The sequence below is a fragment of the Gadus chalcogrammus genome, unplaced genomic scaffold, assembly GCF_026213295.1.
Source record: "Gadus chalcogrammus isolate NIFS_2021 unplaced genomic scaffold, NIFS_Gcha_1.0 GACHA100, whole genome shotgun sequence".
In the NCBI taxonomy this organism is placed as follows: domain Eukaryota; kingdom Metazoa; phylum Chordata; class Actinopteri; order Gadiformes; family Gadidae; genus Gadus; species Gadus chalcogrammus.
In genome coordinates, this window is record NW_026613535.1 from 66,426 (window position 1) to 82,656 (window position 16,231).

Consider the following 16,231-nt stretch of genomic DNA (forward strand, 5'->3'; position numbering starts at 1 on the left):
ACAGAAACTGAGGACACAACTTTGATAGGCAGATTTTTATGGAAAATATTGTTTGACGTTCACTTCATGCATTTTTTTTATATTTATACCCCTTCTTTTTTATTTGATATATATGTTTTCACAATTGTAGAGCTTTTTTAAAAGTTTTTTGGGATGGTCAACATTTTGACCTCTTGCTGAGGACAAGTGCAATAACATTGACCTTCTAACCACAGACCATACATTTAAACAAATTTTCCCCAAAAAGATAAAAAAATATATTCTAAAAATCACATAGGTATATACAATTCCTTTAGATTTAAATTTGTAAGTATGTCAATCATGATGAATTTCTTCATTTTTGATATAAAGTAGACTTTTCTATGTAGGACATGTTTTGTCCCGACTCTCAAGAATCAGAGGGCTACATATTGTCAATCTAAATGATCTGCTTTTAGTTTTACTCATTTATTCATGTTTTACAGTACCAGATGGAACATGCCTACACATCAGTGCACCGTGTGCGACAAGACATTCGGTGAAAAGTCCAACCTGGCGAGGCATCTGAAGATCCATGCCATCGCCAGGGAGACCTTTATCTGTGACGTCTGCGGGAAGAGCTTGGCCACTAAACCATCGCAGGTCAGCCATCAACAGCTACACCAGTACCCCAACATCATTTTGAACCGGCAAGGAGAGGCCAGGCGGTACTGTACAGAGGCAGCAAGGTCTGTGGCAGAGGCCCGCAGCAGCACTGTTGTTGACCCTAAATGGCTGGATCTCAAGACAGCAGAGACCTTTGGAAAGGTCAGCTGGTCATCACGTTCGGGAAGCACGCCGGTCAGACCTTCAGGTGGCTTGTGGAGAATGATGTCGGCTGGCTGGTGTTGCTGCTGTTCCAGTACTGCCAGCAGGGAGAGCAGAACGAGCTGCTGAAGTGGCAGAAGGAGCGACTGCTCCGCCAGACCGGCCTCAGGTCCAGTACCGGCACATCCATCACCAGGCTGGAAAGAGACGTGGTGAGAAGCGGAGCTAAGTTGTCATAAGCACTTTGTTTCACCTGTTGGCTGTGGAAAGCAAATGGCACACACGTCATATCAATACTGATCACATGTGTATTTTATGTTTCCAGATTATTTGTTGATGAGCCTGTGACTCCCGCAAACCGGCCCGTTCAGCCCACTGGGTTTGTCGTCCTCCACCCGGCTGAAGCCTGCGGCGCTCACCCCCATTCTGCCGAGGCCTCCTGCGCCCACCCACCTCCAGCCGAGGCCACCTGCTGCGTTGACCTACGGCCCACCCCCTGTGTCGGCAGCACCCATACTGCTGGTCCTCCCCGCACAGCCACAGGCCCCCTCCGTCCTGTTTCGTGGGACATCCTGCAGCCAGAGCTTTGTCCCTCCTGCACCAACAGTGAAGGCATTCATGCCTAACAAGTCCTCAAGGCCATGTGGGGCTTGCCACGTGCCAGACTGTGGTGGACAGCGGAAGAGGTACACCCCTTCCAAGGACAAAGTGGCTGGAAGCATGCAGAAAATGTTTTCCTACTGTCCATCCACTAGGATGTCAACTACCCCTGGCTTCGACAATGTGGTGTATGACAACTTTGAACACTTTAAGAGTGTCGTGGATGCAGAGTTGGACAGGAGGACTGTGTAAATACCTGGAAATGCGTGTGTGTGTGTGTGTGTGTGTGTGTGTGTGTGTGTGTGTGTGAATAACTTACCTCTGTGATGCCACTGTTCCTGTGCCATCTGTAAGAGAGAGAAAGAGGCTTGTTTGTGTGTGTTTGTCTTTGTCTTTGTGTGTGTTTTTTTAAAGTGCTTCATTAAGCACTATCTGTTTATTTATATCGTTAAAAAAAAAGGCACTTTGCAGATTTACTTGAAGTTCTTTTGTTCGCTTTTTATTTATTATTATTTATATTGCTGTTAAAATTAACTTTGTAGTATCCATTCTGCTCTATGTTCAATATCGAGGCCAATCTTTTAAACCATAATCAGTTCCAATCTAACACAATCAGTTTACATACCCTTTAGTGGTTGTTCATGTTCAGATAATCTGTGTTTTTGTCATGCATGTTGTTTGTCTTTGTCAGCTTCATGTCTTTGTGATGTTTGTATGTATTTGTCTGCTTCAGTTTTAACAAAAGTTTGCTCAAGAAAACACAAAAGGGAGGAACAGCTTGAGCCTTTATTTGTTGATTGGTCACCCGAGTCTATGGATAATCATGTTCATTATTGCACTTTAGCCTGTACAAGCCAATTGTTGATTTGTATCTTGAGTACAAGTGTGTGTGTGTGTGTGTGTGTGTGTGTGTGTGTGTGTGTGTGTGTGTGTGTGTGTGTGTGTGTGTGTTCTTTAATTGTTGAGTGTTTTTTATTATTATTAATGTTATTTATATGTGCCTGTCCTTGTGATGTGTGTATGTCTGTCAGCTCCATGTTTAACTAAATGTTTGCAAATGGTAGTACATGTTTGTCTCTCGTCTCATGCTCTCGTGTTCTCGCCTGTAGATCTGTACCTAGTCGTGGTGGGCGAGCTTTTAACTAAAATGATCTTGTTTATTTGTGTTTATATGGATTGCCTTTTCAATGAAACACATTCTGGTTGAAAAATAAAAGTTGTAAAAGTATTTTGGAGTCTCAGTGTGCTTGGGTTTCAGAAGGGGTGGGGTATTGGAAAGAAAAAACACACCAAAGCAATTAGAAGTCCTTGTGTCTTCACTCCCGCAACCAGAGGTGTGAATACACCCCCACTGTGATGGCTGCACTCCCTGTGTGGTCAAAACAATGAGTTCTGTGAATGGCTCTTATTATTTTTCTTAATTCAGCCCAAAAATGTAACAATTTAACACTTTTCCACTTGATTGTATGAATCTCATCAGCTACATCCACTCAAAGTATGAAAATAATAAACAAAACATCCAGCAGACTAGTGGATTTTGATAATCTAGGCCTTGCACATGACATTTCTGAAAATAAAACCACCCACCAGTGGCCACCAGATGGAGCCGTCCGTTTTGATCCTCGATCCTTTTGGATCGATCCCAGTGTTGAGGGATAGGGACTTTGGGGGGTCATGAGCCATTCCCAGGCGGTCACCCATCAAAGTACTAACCAGGCCGGACCCTGCTTAGCCTCCGAGATCAGACGAGATCGGGCGTGCTCAGGGTGGTATCATTCATAGCTATTATTTCTTTAGAACAACATGATCAGGGGAGAGCGCGAACGCAGTCCCCCACTACCAGAAATTATGCAATCGAGATTCCCACATTTGGGGAATTCGCACGGGTCAGCAACAGCCTCAGTGCAATGGCTGAGCCTCGCTATGGGTGAACCAATTCAATTTCAATTTTTAGGCGTTTATTTAAGTCAGGCACAGAGTTACATTTTACAACATGGTTTCAAGGTCAAAACACATTCAAAGGTTAACAAGCAAAATAGTTACATTTTACAGCAGGTCAACGCATTCAAATGTTAACACAAAATTCTACATAACTCAGTGTTCTCTATTTTCCAGAGTTCCTTACATACCACAATTCCATATCGTTCCTTGTCCCTCCACACATAATCCTTTACCAAGGTTATGCTCAAATTAACGATTGATTCCGCTGAAAACAAAAGGCTCCTGTACACCATTAGGTTACGACACCTCCACATCGACTCTTTTGTGCAATTAATCAAGGCCAACCATCTTTCCCAGCCCTTACCGTCACCACTCTTTATAACCCCATACAGGACATCTGATTCCGTTGGGACTCTAAACAGGTCACCCAGCCATGGCCCCAATAAGCGCCAAACCCTCCGAGCCACCCCACATGACCACAACAAATGTGAAACATCCTCATCTCCACCACACCCCACCCTGGGACATCTTGCACTCTTAGATGACCCCCGTCTCTTCAGAAAGTCTCGTGTAGGGAGACACCTCTGAACTGCCTGCCAAGCGAGCTCTCTATATGCATTGAACAAAAAAGGCGCATTGACATTTCTCCACACCCTAAGGCAGCTGGTTTCAGCCAGCACGCCAACAGTAACCAGTCTTGACCGTTCGGGGCTCAAACAACTCTCCACAAAGGCTCGGTCTACCCGACCAACATCCCGCCACTTTCCAGACTTTACAAAGGTCACCACCCTTTCATACAGCGGAGGTCTCTTCTCTGCATGAGGTCTTTTTAGGCACGGTCTTAACCCCACTTTCCTTAGGACTTGATGGCCTACCCAGAACATGGCGAAATTTGACCATAGGCTCCTCCTATTTTCGTTTAGTACTGCCTGCAATATGGGCGTCAGGAATAGAGCCTCCATTTTCTTTGCTAGATCAGGGACATTTTGACCCCCTTTCTGCAATGGTCTATACATTATCTCTCGTCTAATTCTCTCTTGCTGCGCTCCCCACACAAACTGAAAAATGCATCTTCTCAGGGCTGTCATTACATGCTTGGGGGCTGGAATTGTTGCGGCAAGGTAAGTGAGAGAAGCAACAATTTCTGAGTTGATCACCAGTACTTTCCCCGTAAAGGTGAGATTTCTTTGTTCCCATTGGAGCAGTTTACCTTTAATCATTGGTAGTTTTTTCTCCCAATTAATATTTTCCATATTTTATGGGTTATGGGTGAACCACCTTCTTGAACGTGGTATCTCCCTTGCCAGGTAAGTATGAGTTGTACACGTTCAGGTGGGCTGAACGATGCCCACGCTTGTTCCCGTGGAGAACGGTTGCAAAGCATTCGGAGATGTCTAGACTTTAATAAACACTGTAGACCACCGGTCACACGATGACAGGCGAATCTGAAATCAGCGTGATGGAAGCATAACGAAAGGAAACCTGGAGATCCGAGTTATCGACCCGCCACAGAAAGAATCCTTTTTTCTTTCTTAAACAACAGAATATCGTTGGAATAATTGTAAACAGTGCGTTTATGAATTGTAAATGACACTTTATTGTCTACAGGCGGACGGGTGTACTCTCAGGTAGTGATGTTATGGTTTGCGTCGAGGCATCGGGGCGTGTGTCGAGTAGGCCTACCTCGGCTCCTCCCCCAGCGAAGCTCCGTATCGAGTAGGATTCACATAGGCGAAATGACGTGGCGCGTGACGTTCGAGGCTTCATCTCGGGCTGTTGCGCGATATGGGTTCACAATTGGCACATTTTTACAAAAAGAAGACCCTACCCAGTTCCAAGATCACTTTTATGGCTATGTAATTAATCACACTCATTCTCAGTCATCATGCAGTTCTATTATTACAATTATTAGTAGGCTACTGAGACAATCTATTTTGCCCGGGATGACTTAAAATCTAGGTCAAATGATTTGTTCTCTACCATGAGCTCGGGAGATATTTATGAACGGCAAACTCACACGTATCACTGAAATGACTTTAATTCTTAAACGTTGTGATGTTGTAGGCTACGAAGCAAACATCACATCATCACAGGAAACTCTTTCTTTCATCATAATTTAATTCACCACTAGGTGTCCCTAGCGTACTAATTTGAAGCTTCGAGGTCGAACCACTTTGATGGTTCATCTGGCTGCGAGGCTTTGACGTTTCATGAGGCATCATCTCGGCACCACTACTCTCTGGACTCAGGAGGAGTTTAGTTTTGTTTTTCACAGTGAGAGAGGGGTGCACCGGTCCTGGAGGTACTGCAATACCAGGTCGATGCGTGGAGTGGACGGAGCAAGCCCCTTTTCCATCTCCCAGTTCCAAAAATCAATTTAATATATGGTCCCCGGGTAGGGGACGTATCAGATATTAAACTGATAAGAACAGATACTACACTTGATCTTAGCCAAAAGGCCGAGAAGCGATGCCTCCACAGGCTCAGACCAAGAGGCCAGCTTCCCAGACACGTCGCTCCACTTGGCGGTTTAACAGACAACGACAAAACAAAAAAAAGACCAAGCACCCTGTGTGCGTGTTTGTGTGTATGTGAAAGCTGAAGAAATAAACCGAGGTCGCTACATCTCTTTGCTGCTGCCTGCTGGCAGTCTCACTAGGCCGTCTGCATGTTTCACAAATAGAGTTTGGAGCAGTGGAGGCTTCTATAAGACTACAGGTGAAGCAGTGCTTCACCAAAAAAATGTTAAAAAATAAATAAACCAAAAATCTTACAACAATCCCATTTTCAGTGCTTTGAAACAGAAATACTCACGAAGACGAGCTGTTTTCCTGAAATCAATTATGTGAGTCACAACAGCGCCACTATTCCCATTGACTTCAATGTAAATCGAGTGAACCCCAGGCGGCTCGTGTTTATTTTCCGTTTCAATTGATCCTTATGGCAGATAAGTCCCACCCGTGAACCAGTGACCGATAGGGTAGAATTTTGCACTTCAGTCACTTGACACAACACTCTGGCCAGTCACCGCCTTCATTGGACAGCTATCGTGAACTGACTACGAGTGAAAGCAGAGGGCAGACCAAAACCTACTGTGAAAACCACACAGCTCGTTGGTGCTACGGTAAGGAGCATTTTAAATTGCTCCATGTATGACAAGGTAAACTGGCTAACAGGGAGTTGGCTGAAAAAACGCCTTTACTGTTGGCCCCGTGTCATGTTTAAAGCATGCAATTGTGGTGTAGAACAAAATAAAAAGAAAACAAAGTGCTTGCATGATATCGAGTTCCTGAACCCACGTGACCACCGGTGTTCGGAACGCCATTTTGTCAGTAAAATCAAGCGCCGCCCTTAAAGAGCTTCCTTAAAATGACCCGGCGCCGAAGCTTTCAAGCCATCGGAGTACTCATCTCACTTTAATTCGCATGACATCGAGCTCTATAGGCAAAAATTAAATAGGTTAAATATTACCGACCCATACAATGCCCCGGGGTGCTTTTCAAAAGCATCTCCGCTGAAGAAGACGTCCCAGATCTGCAGTATCCGGATAGATATAACTACCTTCAGAGCAGCCACAAAGACAGACGTCAGAAAGCCTGCAGTGTCTCTAATAAGACAAATATGCTACCCAAAAGTCCCATAGTTTCACCAGTGAGGCTACCAGGTATTCATGAGCATAGAAGGATTAGGGTAAAACAGGGCATGCAGTGTGTAACTGCTCCTGTGTGTAAAATGGTCATTTCCAGATGGTGTACAATCAAATGAATGTGAAGTAGGTACAATAACAGGGAGGGTAAATCCAGGAAGTACTATTCTTAAAAAGCAGGAGTGTTAAACCAAGTAGGTAGTATCCTTTTGAAAGAGCAGGGCGGTACCAATGTGGGGTGGCATTACTATTGTCCAAAACTAATGTTATTGTTGTTTTCTTCAGTTGGGGATGTCAACACGAGGACTTGGCAAGGAAATACTATGAAATGCGTCATCGCCTCTCACACACGAATGTCATGGTAGGAACAGCTGGATTCAGGATTTCACCCCTGCATTGGGGCCTCACCTGATGGATACGTTTCCTGTAGCTGCTGTGGTTCAGGTGTCATAGAAATTAAGTGCCCATTTTCTGCAAAGGACCTTTCTGTTAATTAGGCAGTAAAGTGTTTTTCTGCACAGAAACCAGCACCAGCAGCAGCAGCATTTGCTGATCATAGTCAACAACAGTGGTGCTACTGCCCTGAGCCAGAAGCAGGGAACATGGTGGTCTGTGCGTCAGGTTTTTGTTCAGTTAAAAAGTTTCACCAGACCTGCCTTCGCATGAAAAGGGTCCCAAAACAGTGGGTATGTCCCATCTGCCGAAAAGTGATCAATGCCCAAAGAAGAAAACCTTAGTGAGGAGACTGTGAAATGAGTTGTTTGTAGTAGCTGATACTGTACTGTTATTTATGAATAAACAGTTGTTAAACCAATATTGTTCTCTTCCCCATAATTTGTATTAGATATCTGTAGCAATCAGGGATATGAAACATGGGTGGGTCATTCATATAAAACACACCAGAACAAATATCTGTTTGGGTGGAACTCAAGTTAGAATGGGTGGATGTGCAGCTTGATCTGCAAAGAGAAACGATGTGATCGCATCAGAATAGCGAGTGATTAAAAATAATGTCACGACAAGCAAGCAAGAAGTGTGAGTCACAAAGGTTTATTTGCTGGTTGAGCACATCTGTAGCCAGTCACATCAGTTCAATTTACTGTAAATCCCCATCACTGGAAGGACACCACAGATTCAGACACATTTGTAAGTGCACAACACACGCTCACCATCTTGTCAAGGTAGGCCACATCATTTTCCCTGTCTATGTCCGTGAAACATATGGGGACAGTGCTTTGCAAGACTGTGTACTTTTGACGGAGAACTCCTATCACTCTTTCAATATGTATCCTAAGAGAGGCTAGACGTCTGGTGTTCTCCAAGTCAGCAGGATCTAACTGCTTCTATCCACGAGTAAATGCTGGAATTTTTAATTCAGCTTGGCATCTCTCAATGGACTCTTTAACCAGACAACCTCTGTCCGCTAAAACTACGTCCCCTGGGAGCAAATGAGATAAAAAGTGACTTTGTTCTGTGATAAACGTATCACTTGTGCGACCTCCCCATCCAGCGGAAATGAAACAAATGGAACCTCGAGGGCAAATTGCAATTAAATATTTCATTGTGTGGTGTGATTTGTATGATGAGTAACACTGAGCACTGGCTAGCAATCTACTGGGTTTCTCTAGAAATATTTCAAAACAATCTATAATGCAAACTGTCTTTTCAAAGCTACGGTTTCGAAATGCATATGGAAGAGATTTTCTTAAGTATTCTCTGTCAGGCCACAACACCAGACTTGGCACCAGTCTACAATGCATCACACTAATGCAGTGTTTGAAGAGCTTTGAAACAGTGGTTGAGTCAATGTCAAAATAAAAAGCCAAAAACTCAAAGGACAAGTTCATTCTAAGCTTAATTAAAGTTAACATGTACTGCTGAAAACATGTTAAACTAGATTTAAGTTGGAGAAAAGGAGCCACAATATGAAAAATTGTCATGAGAATGGAGAATGCTGATAAACCAGTGAGAGTATGAACCCTTTTATCATCGTTATGCAAGCTCATCTCATTCAGTGTAGTCCTATTCATTTTTTCCTTCAACAACATATTTTCAGTCCTCAGAGCTTGGCATTCTTGCTCAAGAGATTGGACGCGTTTACCACAGGTTTCAGTGGTGCATGGTGGGGTTGCTGGATCCTCCTCATGGAGAACAGGCTGGACATCGTTTCCAGGTTCTTCATGGGTAGATTCCTTCAAAGGCTCTGTGGTGGGACTTTGCTCTGCAGTAGGATCCTTGTTGCAGTCTTGGGGACAATCTGTTGATGCTCTGGTGAAAACAAAAGTAGTATAAACTGTCACTACTGATGACAGTTTGTCATTCTTTTGTCAGTCACTCTCTGTTTTCTGCAGTATACTAGCTTTCGTTAGTAAGAAAGTAAGTAAATTGTATTTGTATAGCACATTTACATCCAAAAGTGCTTTATAGTCGGTATATGATAAATAAACAATGTAATAAAATAAATGAATAGAAAGACAATGACAGGGATATTGACAATGACAGTGACAATCACATGCATAGTCAGTGGCTGCCAAATGCAAGTCGGTATAGGTGTGTGATGATTTCAGCCCAGTCACAGATGTTATGTTTTTTAGCTCATTGGGTGTTATTAAACCTACAATGAATTGTACAAAAAAAAATTGGTTTATAATTTTCCCAAGTCCATGGAAGTGGGGTTGACCAGGTTAAGGAACTTAAATATTCACCTGGGAGGGATGGCTTTCGCAGATAGCTTTGTCTGCTCCATCTTCTGTAGCTTTGCTCCCTGTCGTCTGTTGAAAACCTCCAGTCTCATTTTTCTTTTCCTCTTCTCTGGAGATGGAACGTAGTTGAAAAGAGATGGAACAAAGTCCGGACTCAAGGGATTATCACTCCTTCTCCCTACAAAATAAATAGAAACATTTCAGCGTCGAACTTGGGTTTGTTTACTACTACGTTAGCACTTGCTAGCTTAGCAGCATAAAAAACAGGACATTGTCAGCCCCACGAATTGCATGCTATAAATCAACTAGCTGTGTGTGTGTGTGTGTGTGTGTGTGTGTGTGTGTGTGTGTGTGTGTGTGTGTGTGTGTGTGTGTGTGTGTGTGTGTGTGTGTGTGTGTGTGTGTGTGTGTGTGTGTGTGTGTGTGGGTGGTGAGGGGGTACTTACAGGGGGGCCGGGAAGTCCAGGTTGGCCTTTCATTCCCATCATTCCCTGGAGATAGAGGAAAGAAATCAAAGGTCAAACAACAGCAATGTCCAACACCAGTGGCTGTGCATGTTGTGGGCTGTGAGTAAGATATGCCGCTGAGGACAGAATGCTATACAACAGAAAGGGTTTTGTGTTATAAAACCACACTTACAGTAGTCCAGAAATGTGTGGAAGTATTTCTTTGACGATGAGTCCATTGACTGGACTGAAAGCTAAGGTGAGAATGCATGCCATAAAGTGGCATAAATCCCAGAACTCCATGGGAATAATCCATGGATTGGGAATGACAGTGAACACTGTAGCGGAAACCTATTTGACAGGTGTGCTCTGACATGGAAAGGTCTTCAGACTTCGATGGGTTCTTAGTGGTAGTTCTGTGTGGTGATGTGTATGTGTGAATACATAGTGTTATTGTTGGAGAGTTACCACAAAACTGCAGGTGTGTGTGTCTCAGAGTTTGTGCATGTGTGTGTGTGTGTGTGTGTGTGTGTGTGTGTGTGTGTGTGTGTGTGTGTGTCTGAGTTTGTATGTGTGGGTGTGTGTGTGTGTGTGTGTGTGTGTGTGTGTGTGTGTGTGTGTGTGTGTGTGTGTGTGTGTGTGTGTGTGTGTGTGTGTGTGTGTGTGTGTGTGTGTGTGTGTGTGTGTGTGTGTGTGTGTGTGTGTGTTCACCATGGGGCCGGGACCAATATCAGCGCCTTTGTTGTGATCATACTGAGCAGCAAAGTTCTGTTGGAGTGAAAAATAAAAACCAGAATAAGAGACAAAATATACATATAAAAATTCATACAATACAATATACTTATTTTCTAAATCATAGGTTATTGTCTGTTCCATTGCTATAATTGTGCCAGAATTTGGGTCAGGTGAGTTTAAGGGCTTGATCGTTTATCAAACAGATGAACAGCAAATCAGCATCTTCCTGTAGCTTCTATACCTTACGGTTACAATAGGATATACCAGCCGGTTAACCTTATTTACTGAGAGGCCTTCATCAACATTCAGGTCCCCCACCTAGGAACACTTTAGAACCAACATCCATCTTCAGTTCCCCCACCCAGCAGCACTTTAGAACCAACATCCACCTTCAGTCCCCCACACAGTCACATTTTAGAACCAACATCCACCTTCAGTCCCCCCACCCAGCAGTTGACCAAGTCGGCCCCTATAGGATACTTACTCTGCCGAGGCCAGGGGGTCCTGGGGGCCCAGCAGGGCCGGGGTTGCCAGGTCTGCCGTCCCTCCCGTCAGGGCCCTGGGGTCCCTGTGGAGGAAGGCCTTGGGTTAGTCTCCGTTGATTACCACTGATTGACACACAGCCACCGTGTCTGCTGGGACGCTGCCAGAGTCCCAGCTCTGTTCGGCTGTGGAGCTCGGTTTGGTCTCAACTTGAATAAAAGCGTCATGTCCTTTTACTAAATTGTTTTATTATTGTTAATAAAGTTTAGAAAAGATAAATATGAATTTGTTCTGGATATGTGAGCCAAAGTCAGAAAAAAATAATATACAACAAATATTTGTAGTTCAGGTTATTTTCAGCCGTCGTGCAGCAGAGATTGGTCCATTATTATTTGTTATATTATCACGGCGGAGGGCTTTAGGCTGTGCCTGATGTAAACAAAGGGGTGTGGCCTATTCAAGTTGAAAGGTCAATCGGCGTCATCATATATCAACCCGATAAACTTCATGAAAGTTTCTATCCAGCAAACATGGCATTGTCATGCATCTTGTCATAATTAATGAGTTTGATAGTGGCTTACCCTTTCACCTCTTGGTCCTTTCGGGCCCTGAGGAATATAAGTAAACAATTGATGAGTCAGAGGCAGACATTATTTAAACAGTGAGGCAAGTTCACGTAAAAAAAGGAAGGTAGACTTAAACTTAACATATCTAAAATCTAAAACCTAAAAGAAGCTCGGCTACAATCGCTGGGGGATGAATAGGTGCATGTGGACAAACTGTGCATGTGAACTGCACAGCCAAAGCACCATTCAGGTGGGAACATATTTCAGTCCTCTTCATTGAACCTGGCCTTTGGCTAGAGCTGATGCCTACAATGTCTGCCCTGAGCTATGCTACGCATTATCACATACACCACACTCAAAGGGCTAAATGACACATCCAACCAGGGTTTGATTGCTCACTTTGAATCTTCCCTGAGTAGAAATAGAAGCTAAATAAATAGTGTTATTTATTTCTTTGTGTCATTTAACTGTGCTGGCTGTATCATGCACTGTTCAGCATTGCTGTTCATCTATCTCATTGCACATCAACCCATTAACATGCAGGGGATTTATGATGCTGTACATGTCCATGCAGAAGCACAGCCTCATAAAGCTGCTCCCAGATCACTGTGCACACTGTAGTATTAAACTGATCCGAAACCACAATCAGGGGCGTATCAAGCTTTCCAAAAGTGGGGGTGTTCTGGAATAGGCGAAGAAATAATCATTCCAAATAGCGATGATCAATTATATGAACTTTTACATACATCTAGGCCTACAAAATGGAAGAAATGCGAGCAGATACACTGTGTGTGTGTGTGTGTGTGTGTGTGTATGACTCATTGTGTGTTTGTTTGATACACGCACACACACACACACACACACACACACACACACACACACACACACACACACACACACACACACACACACACACACACACACACACACACACACACACACACACACACACACTGTGTGATAAAGCTGAAAGGAGCTTCAGCAGCCTCTGAAGGCTGAAAACATGGATGCGAAGTACAATGACACAAACATGTCTCAACAGTGTAACCGTGTGTTATGTTCAAAAGCACAAGCTGGATCTGTTGGACAGGAAAATGATTGCAGAACAATTAGTTTGTCATAATGAGCAGAGACAAAACACATTTGTAAAGCCACTTGAGGCTGTTGCATGAATGTTCAATAACTGTAGCTCTAATGACATTTGGCTAGAGCGTTTGTTACTTGTATGTAGTGATGTTATTATGTAGTGACACACAGAGTGCAGGCTGTCAAACCAGTGGTCAAGTTCAACTTCAAATGTTCTCCATTTCATGCTGAGACCTATCTATGATCTATGTATAATGTTGGGCTTATGTGTTTATGGTGTGGTATTACTGATTATACAGTAGCCTAACTGAAAATAAAACGTGTCTGATCGAATGGAACGCACTTGCATGCTTCTAATGTTCTAAGAAAACAAGATGAACCCTTGACACACACTGTTGAGGACATTTCACGTTCAAGTGTGCTGAGAAAGCGAATCGCACAATTCTCCGGATTTTCGTGTATCACAGCATTCATTCACATTCATTAAACCAGTAGGCCTAAGTTGATTGCTGTGACACATACTTTGTGTATATTTTCAGTGATACACCTTGTAGATTGAAGTGCGTTTTCTCAAGGTTTGAAAATGACGAATCGCACGAGGATCTCTACTCTCCGTAAAGGCTACCTGTAGCCCTAGTCAAACCTGTGCATCCCAACCGCGGTAGCACTCGAAACAGATAGCCTATAGCTTGCAACTTGCAAGCACGTCAGTGTCTGCAGAGGGAGAGAAGTCAACTTACTTGTTTTCTCTTGAAAAAGCCGTCTATAGTCCCCTGTCTTTTTCTTTTAGTTTTCGGCATCATTGGCTATATTGCACGAAAAAATAAAACAGTTTTAAAACTAAAGTAGGCTTAGTTCCCGTCGGAAGAATGAATGGGATCTTATGCTAGGAGGTAACTAGCTCTTGAATAGAGAGCCATGAACCTTGCATCTATTAATGACAAATAATTAATCGCTTAATCGCTTTAATCGCTTAATATGCCTGAAAATGTTGCCTTCATTACAGGCAGTGAATGATGCTGATCTAAAACAGTGATTCAATTCTACCTTTTCATTGAAGGCGTCAAGTCAGTATGCAGCACGAACAGTTAGGCACAGCAATCTGTGAGAAACTGCTTGAATGACCGCGGTCACCGCGCTGAGCTCTCAGGCAGTCGGGTCTCGGGAGCACCGCTGCCAGCGCTTTCTGCAGGCTGCGCGAGCTGTTTAGTCTACGTAACGTCAATTGTAGCGCTGGGATTTACAGAGTGATCATTTGATACAGAGGGATGCAATCATAGCAACCATTTTAAATTGCATACAACAGGCGAACGTTTACTGTTTTTTATTAGAAAAGCTGATTTTTGTGAGGATTTGACGAACAAAAGTGGAGGGGATGGAATGGCCTTCCAATAGAAGTGAGGGGGATGCATCGTACTCATCCCCCGCGTCTGATACGCGCCTGACCACAATTATAGCCTATTAAATAATGACGCTAAGCTGCCAAGCTTTGTATTCTGTAACTTACCTGATATGAAGTGATCGCTGCACAAGCGGAATCCAACAGCCGGGGGGTCCCATTTTTCAGTCTTTTTTGCTTGCTCCTGGCTCTTTTAATGGCGCTGATCCACTTAGCTCGCCTCTCCGCATCTTTAGGAATGCGGTAGAACGACGTACATTTATTTTTGCCTCGTTTATTTGTGCAACCTGGTGCACAACAGTTATCGACCATGTCTGCTCCACCACAAGAGCGCCAGTCTGCCGAATACTGCCAAAATGGTGGTGCCCACGTTTTCCCCGCCCCAACAACGTCAACACCCGGAACTCTATTGCAGCCAATGAGCTCGAGTTGACCCTGCTTAGCCTCCGAGATCAGACGAGATCGCGCGTGCTCAGGGTGGTATGGCCGTAAGCAATTATTGTCTTGTCCATACTAACTTTTATACAGGAGGAACCCATAATGAGTGGGAGCGCTGCTGTGGCCAGAGACGGGACTTGTACAGAAACAATAATTTGATCCATAATGAATGAAAGAAATGAATGAATGAATGAATGACTACGTTATTCCAGACTCAGAGTTCCACATCTGAATGTAATGCATTACACTGCTTGGGCGTGATCGTTTGCGTGATCTTTTGAATAAACGTAGCGTTGCAAAACGTGGGATGGACGGCATTAGTCAGCGCGATGAAGCCATTCATAGCTATTATTTCTTTAGAACAACATGATCAGGGGAGAGCGCGAACGCAGTCCCCCACTACCAGAAATTATGCAATCGAGATTCCCACATTTGGGGAATTCGCACGGGTCAGCAACAGCCTCAGTGCAATGGCTGAGCCTCGCTATGGGTGAACCACCTTCTTGATCGTGGTATCTCCCTTGCCAGGTAAGTATGAGTTGTACACGTTCAGGTGGGCTGAACGATGCCCACGCTTGTTCCCGTGGAGAACGGTTGCAAAGCATTCGGAGATGTCTAGACTTTAATAAACACTGTAGACCACCGGTCACACGATGACAGGCGAATCTGAAATCAGCGTGATGGAAGCATAACGAAAGGAAACCTGGAGATCCGAGTTATCGACCCGCCACAGAAAGAATCCTTTTTTCTTTCTTAAACAACAGAATATCGTTGGAATAATTGTAAACAGTGCGTTTATGAATTGTAAATGACACTTTATTGTCTACAGGCGGACGGGTGTACTCTCAGGTAGTGATGTTATGGTTTGCGTCGAGGCATCGGGGCGTGTGTCGAGTACCTCCCCACACAGCAGTAGACTCCTATGCGGATCCGCATAGGAGTCACCAAACCCGCGTTACTGTCACATCCGTTTTGGCGCCGCCTAGAGGACCCGTGTCGGATCCGCGAACGCGGACGCGCCATAACGTTTGAAAGCATATCACCAAGAGCCGAGACGATCATATCATTTGAGATTTTCTTTGCTGGAACACGGTTGCGTAAGTATGATTTATTATTGATTTATTATTATTATTTGATTTATTTGTTGATATATTGTGGATCCTGAGCGGACCCGTGTCGGACCCGTGTCTGATCCGCGAACGCGGACGCGCCAACACGTTGAAAGCCTATAAAGAGCAGATCATTCAGTTGAGATTTTCTTTCTTTGCTGGAACACGGTTGCGTTACGTAAGCATGATTTATTATTGATTTTGATTTATTTATGTAGGCCTAATTATTTATTGATAGGCCTATATTGCGACATTCACAGTAAACATTGGCCTTTGTGTTTTTGTAATCATCAT

General features: G+C 43.8%; 1 protein-coding gene, 1 long non-coding RNA gene, 2 other non-coding genes and 1 pseudogene across 4 annotated transcripts; 1 reads left to right on the top strand and 4 right to left on the bottom strand.

The window, feature by feature from the left end:
• Positions 1–3,194: 3,194 nt before the first annotated feature.
• Positions 3,195–3,336, bottom strand: LOC130378711 (U1 spliceosomal RNA; annotated as a pseudogene).
• A 2,271-nt stretch (positions 3,337–5,607) lies between these two features.
• Positions 5,608–5,798, bottom strand: LOC130378712 (U2 spliceosomal RNA). Its single transcript, XR_008894856.1, has one exon. It is a non-coding gene; the product is annotated as a U2 spliceosomal RNA (small nuclear RNA).
• A 1,019-nt stretch (positions 5,799–6,817) lies between these two features.
• On the top strand, positions 6,818–12,486 carry LOC130378698 (uncharacterized). The gene is made up of 2 exons (XR_008894846.1): positions 6,818–6,991; positions 7,259–12,486. It is a non-coding gene; the product is annotated as an uncharacterized LOC130378698 (long non-coding RNA).
• Positions 6,838–15,712, bottom strand: LOC130378697 (collagen alpha-2(I) chain-like). Its single transcript, XM_056585404.1, has 7 exons — positions 14,499–15,712; positions 11,921–11,947; positions 11,341–11,424; positions 10,833–10,889; positions 10,122–10,166; positions 9,679–9,853; positions 6,838–9,241 (listed from the first exon to the last, which is right to left on the bottom strand). The coding sequence occupies exons 1-6, from the start codon at positions 14,700–14,702 to the stop codon at positions 9,830–9,832; spliced, it is 441 nt and encodes a 146-aa protein (XP_056441379.1). The 5' UTR covers positions 14,703–15,712; the 3' UTR covers positions 6,838–9,241; positions 9,679–9,829.
• On the bottom strand, positions 15,200–15,364 carry LOC130378707 (U1 spliceosomal RNA). The gene has a single exon (XR_008894852.1). It is a non-coding gene; the product is annotated as a U1 spliceosomal RNA (small nuclear RNA).
• Positions 15,713–16,231: the final 519 nt, after the last annotated feature.

Coding starts and splice junctions, on each gene's coding strand:
- LOC130378697 (XM_056585404.1), bottom strand. CDS start 14,702: ATGGTCGATAACTGTTGTGCACCAGGTTGCACAAATAAACGAGGCAAA. Junction 10,890..11,340: donor GACCCCCTGGCCTCGGCAGA/GTAAGTATCCTA, acceptor TCACTCCAACAG/AACTTTGCTGCTCAGTATGA. Junction 9,854..10,121: donor CTGGACTTCCCGGCCCCCCT/GTAAGTACCCCC, acceptor TTTATTTTGTAG/GGAGAAGGAGTGATAATCCC.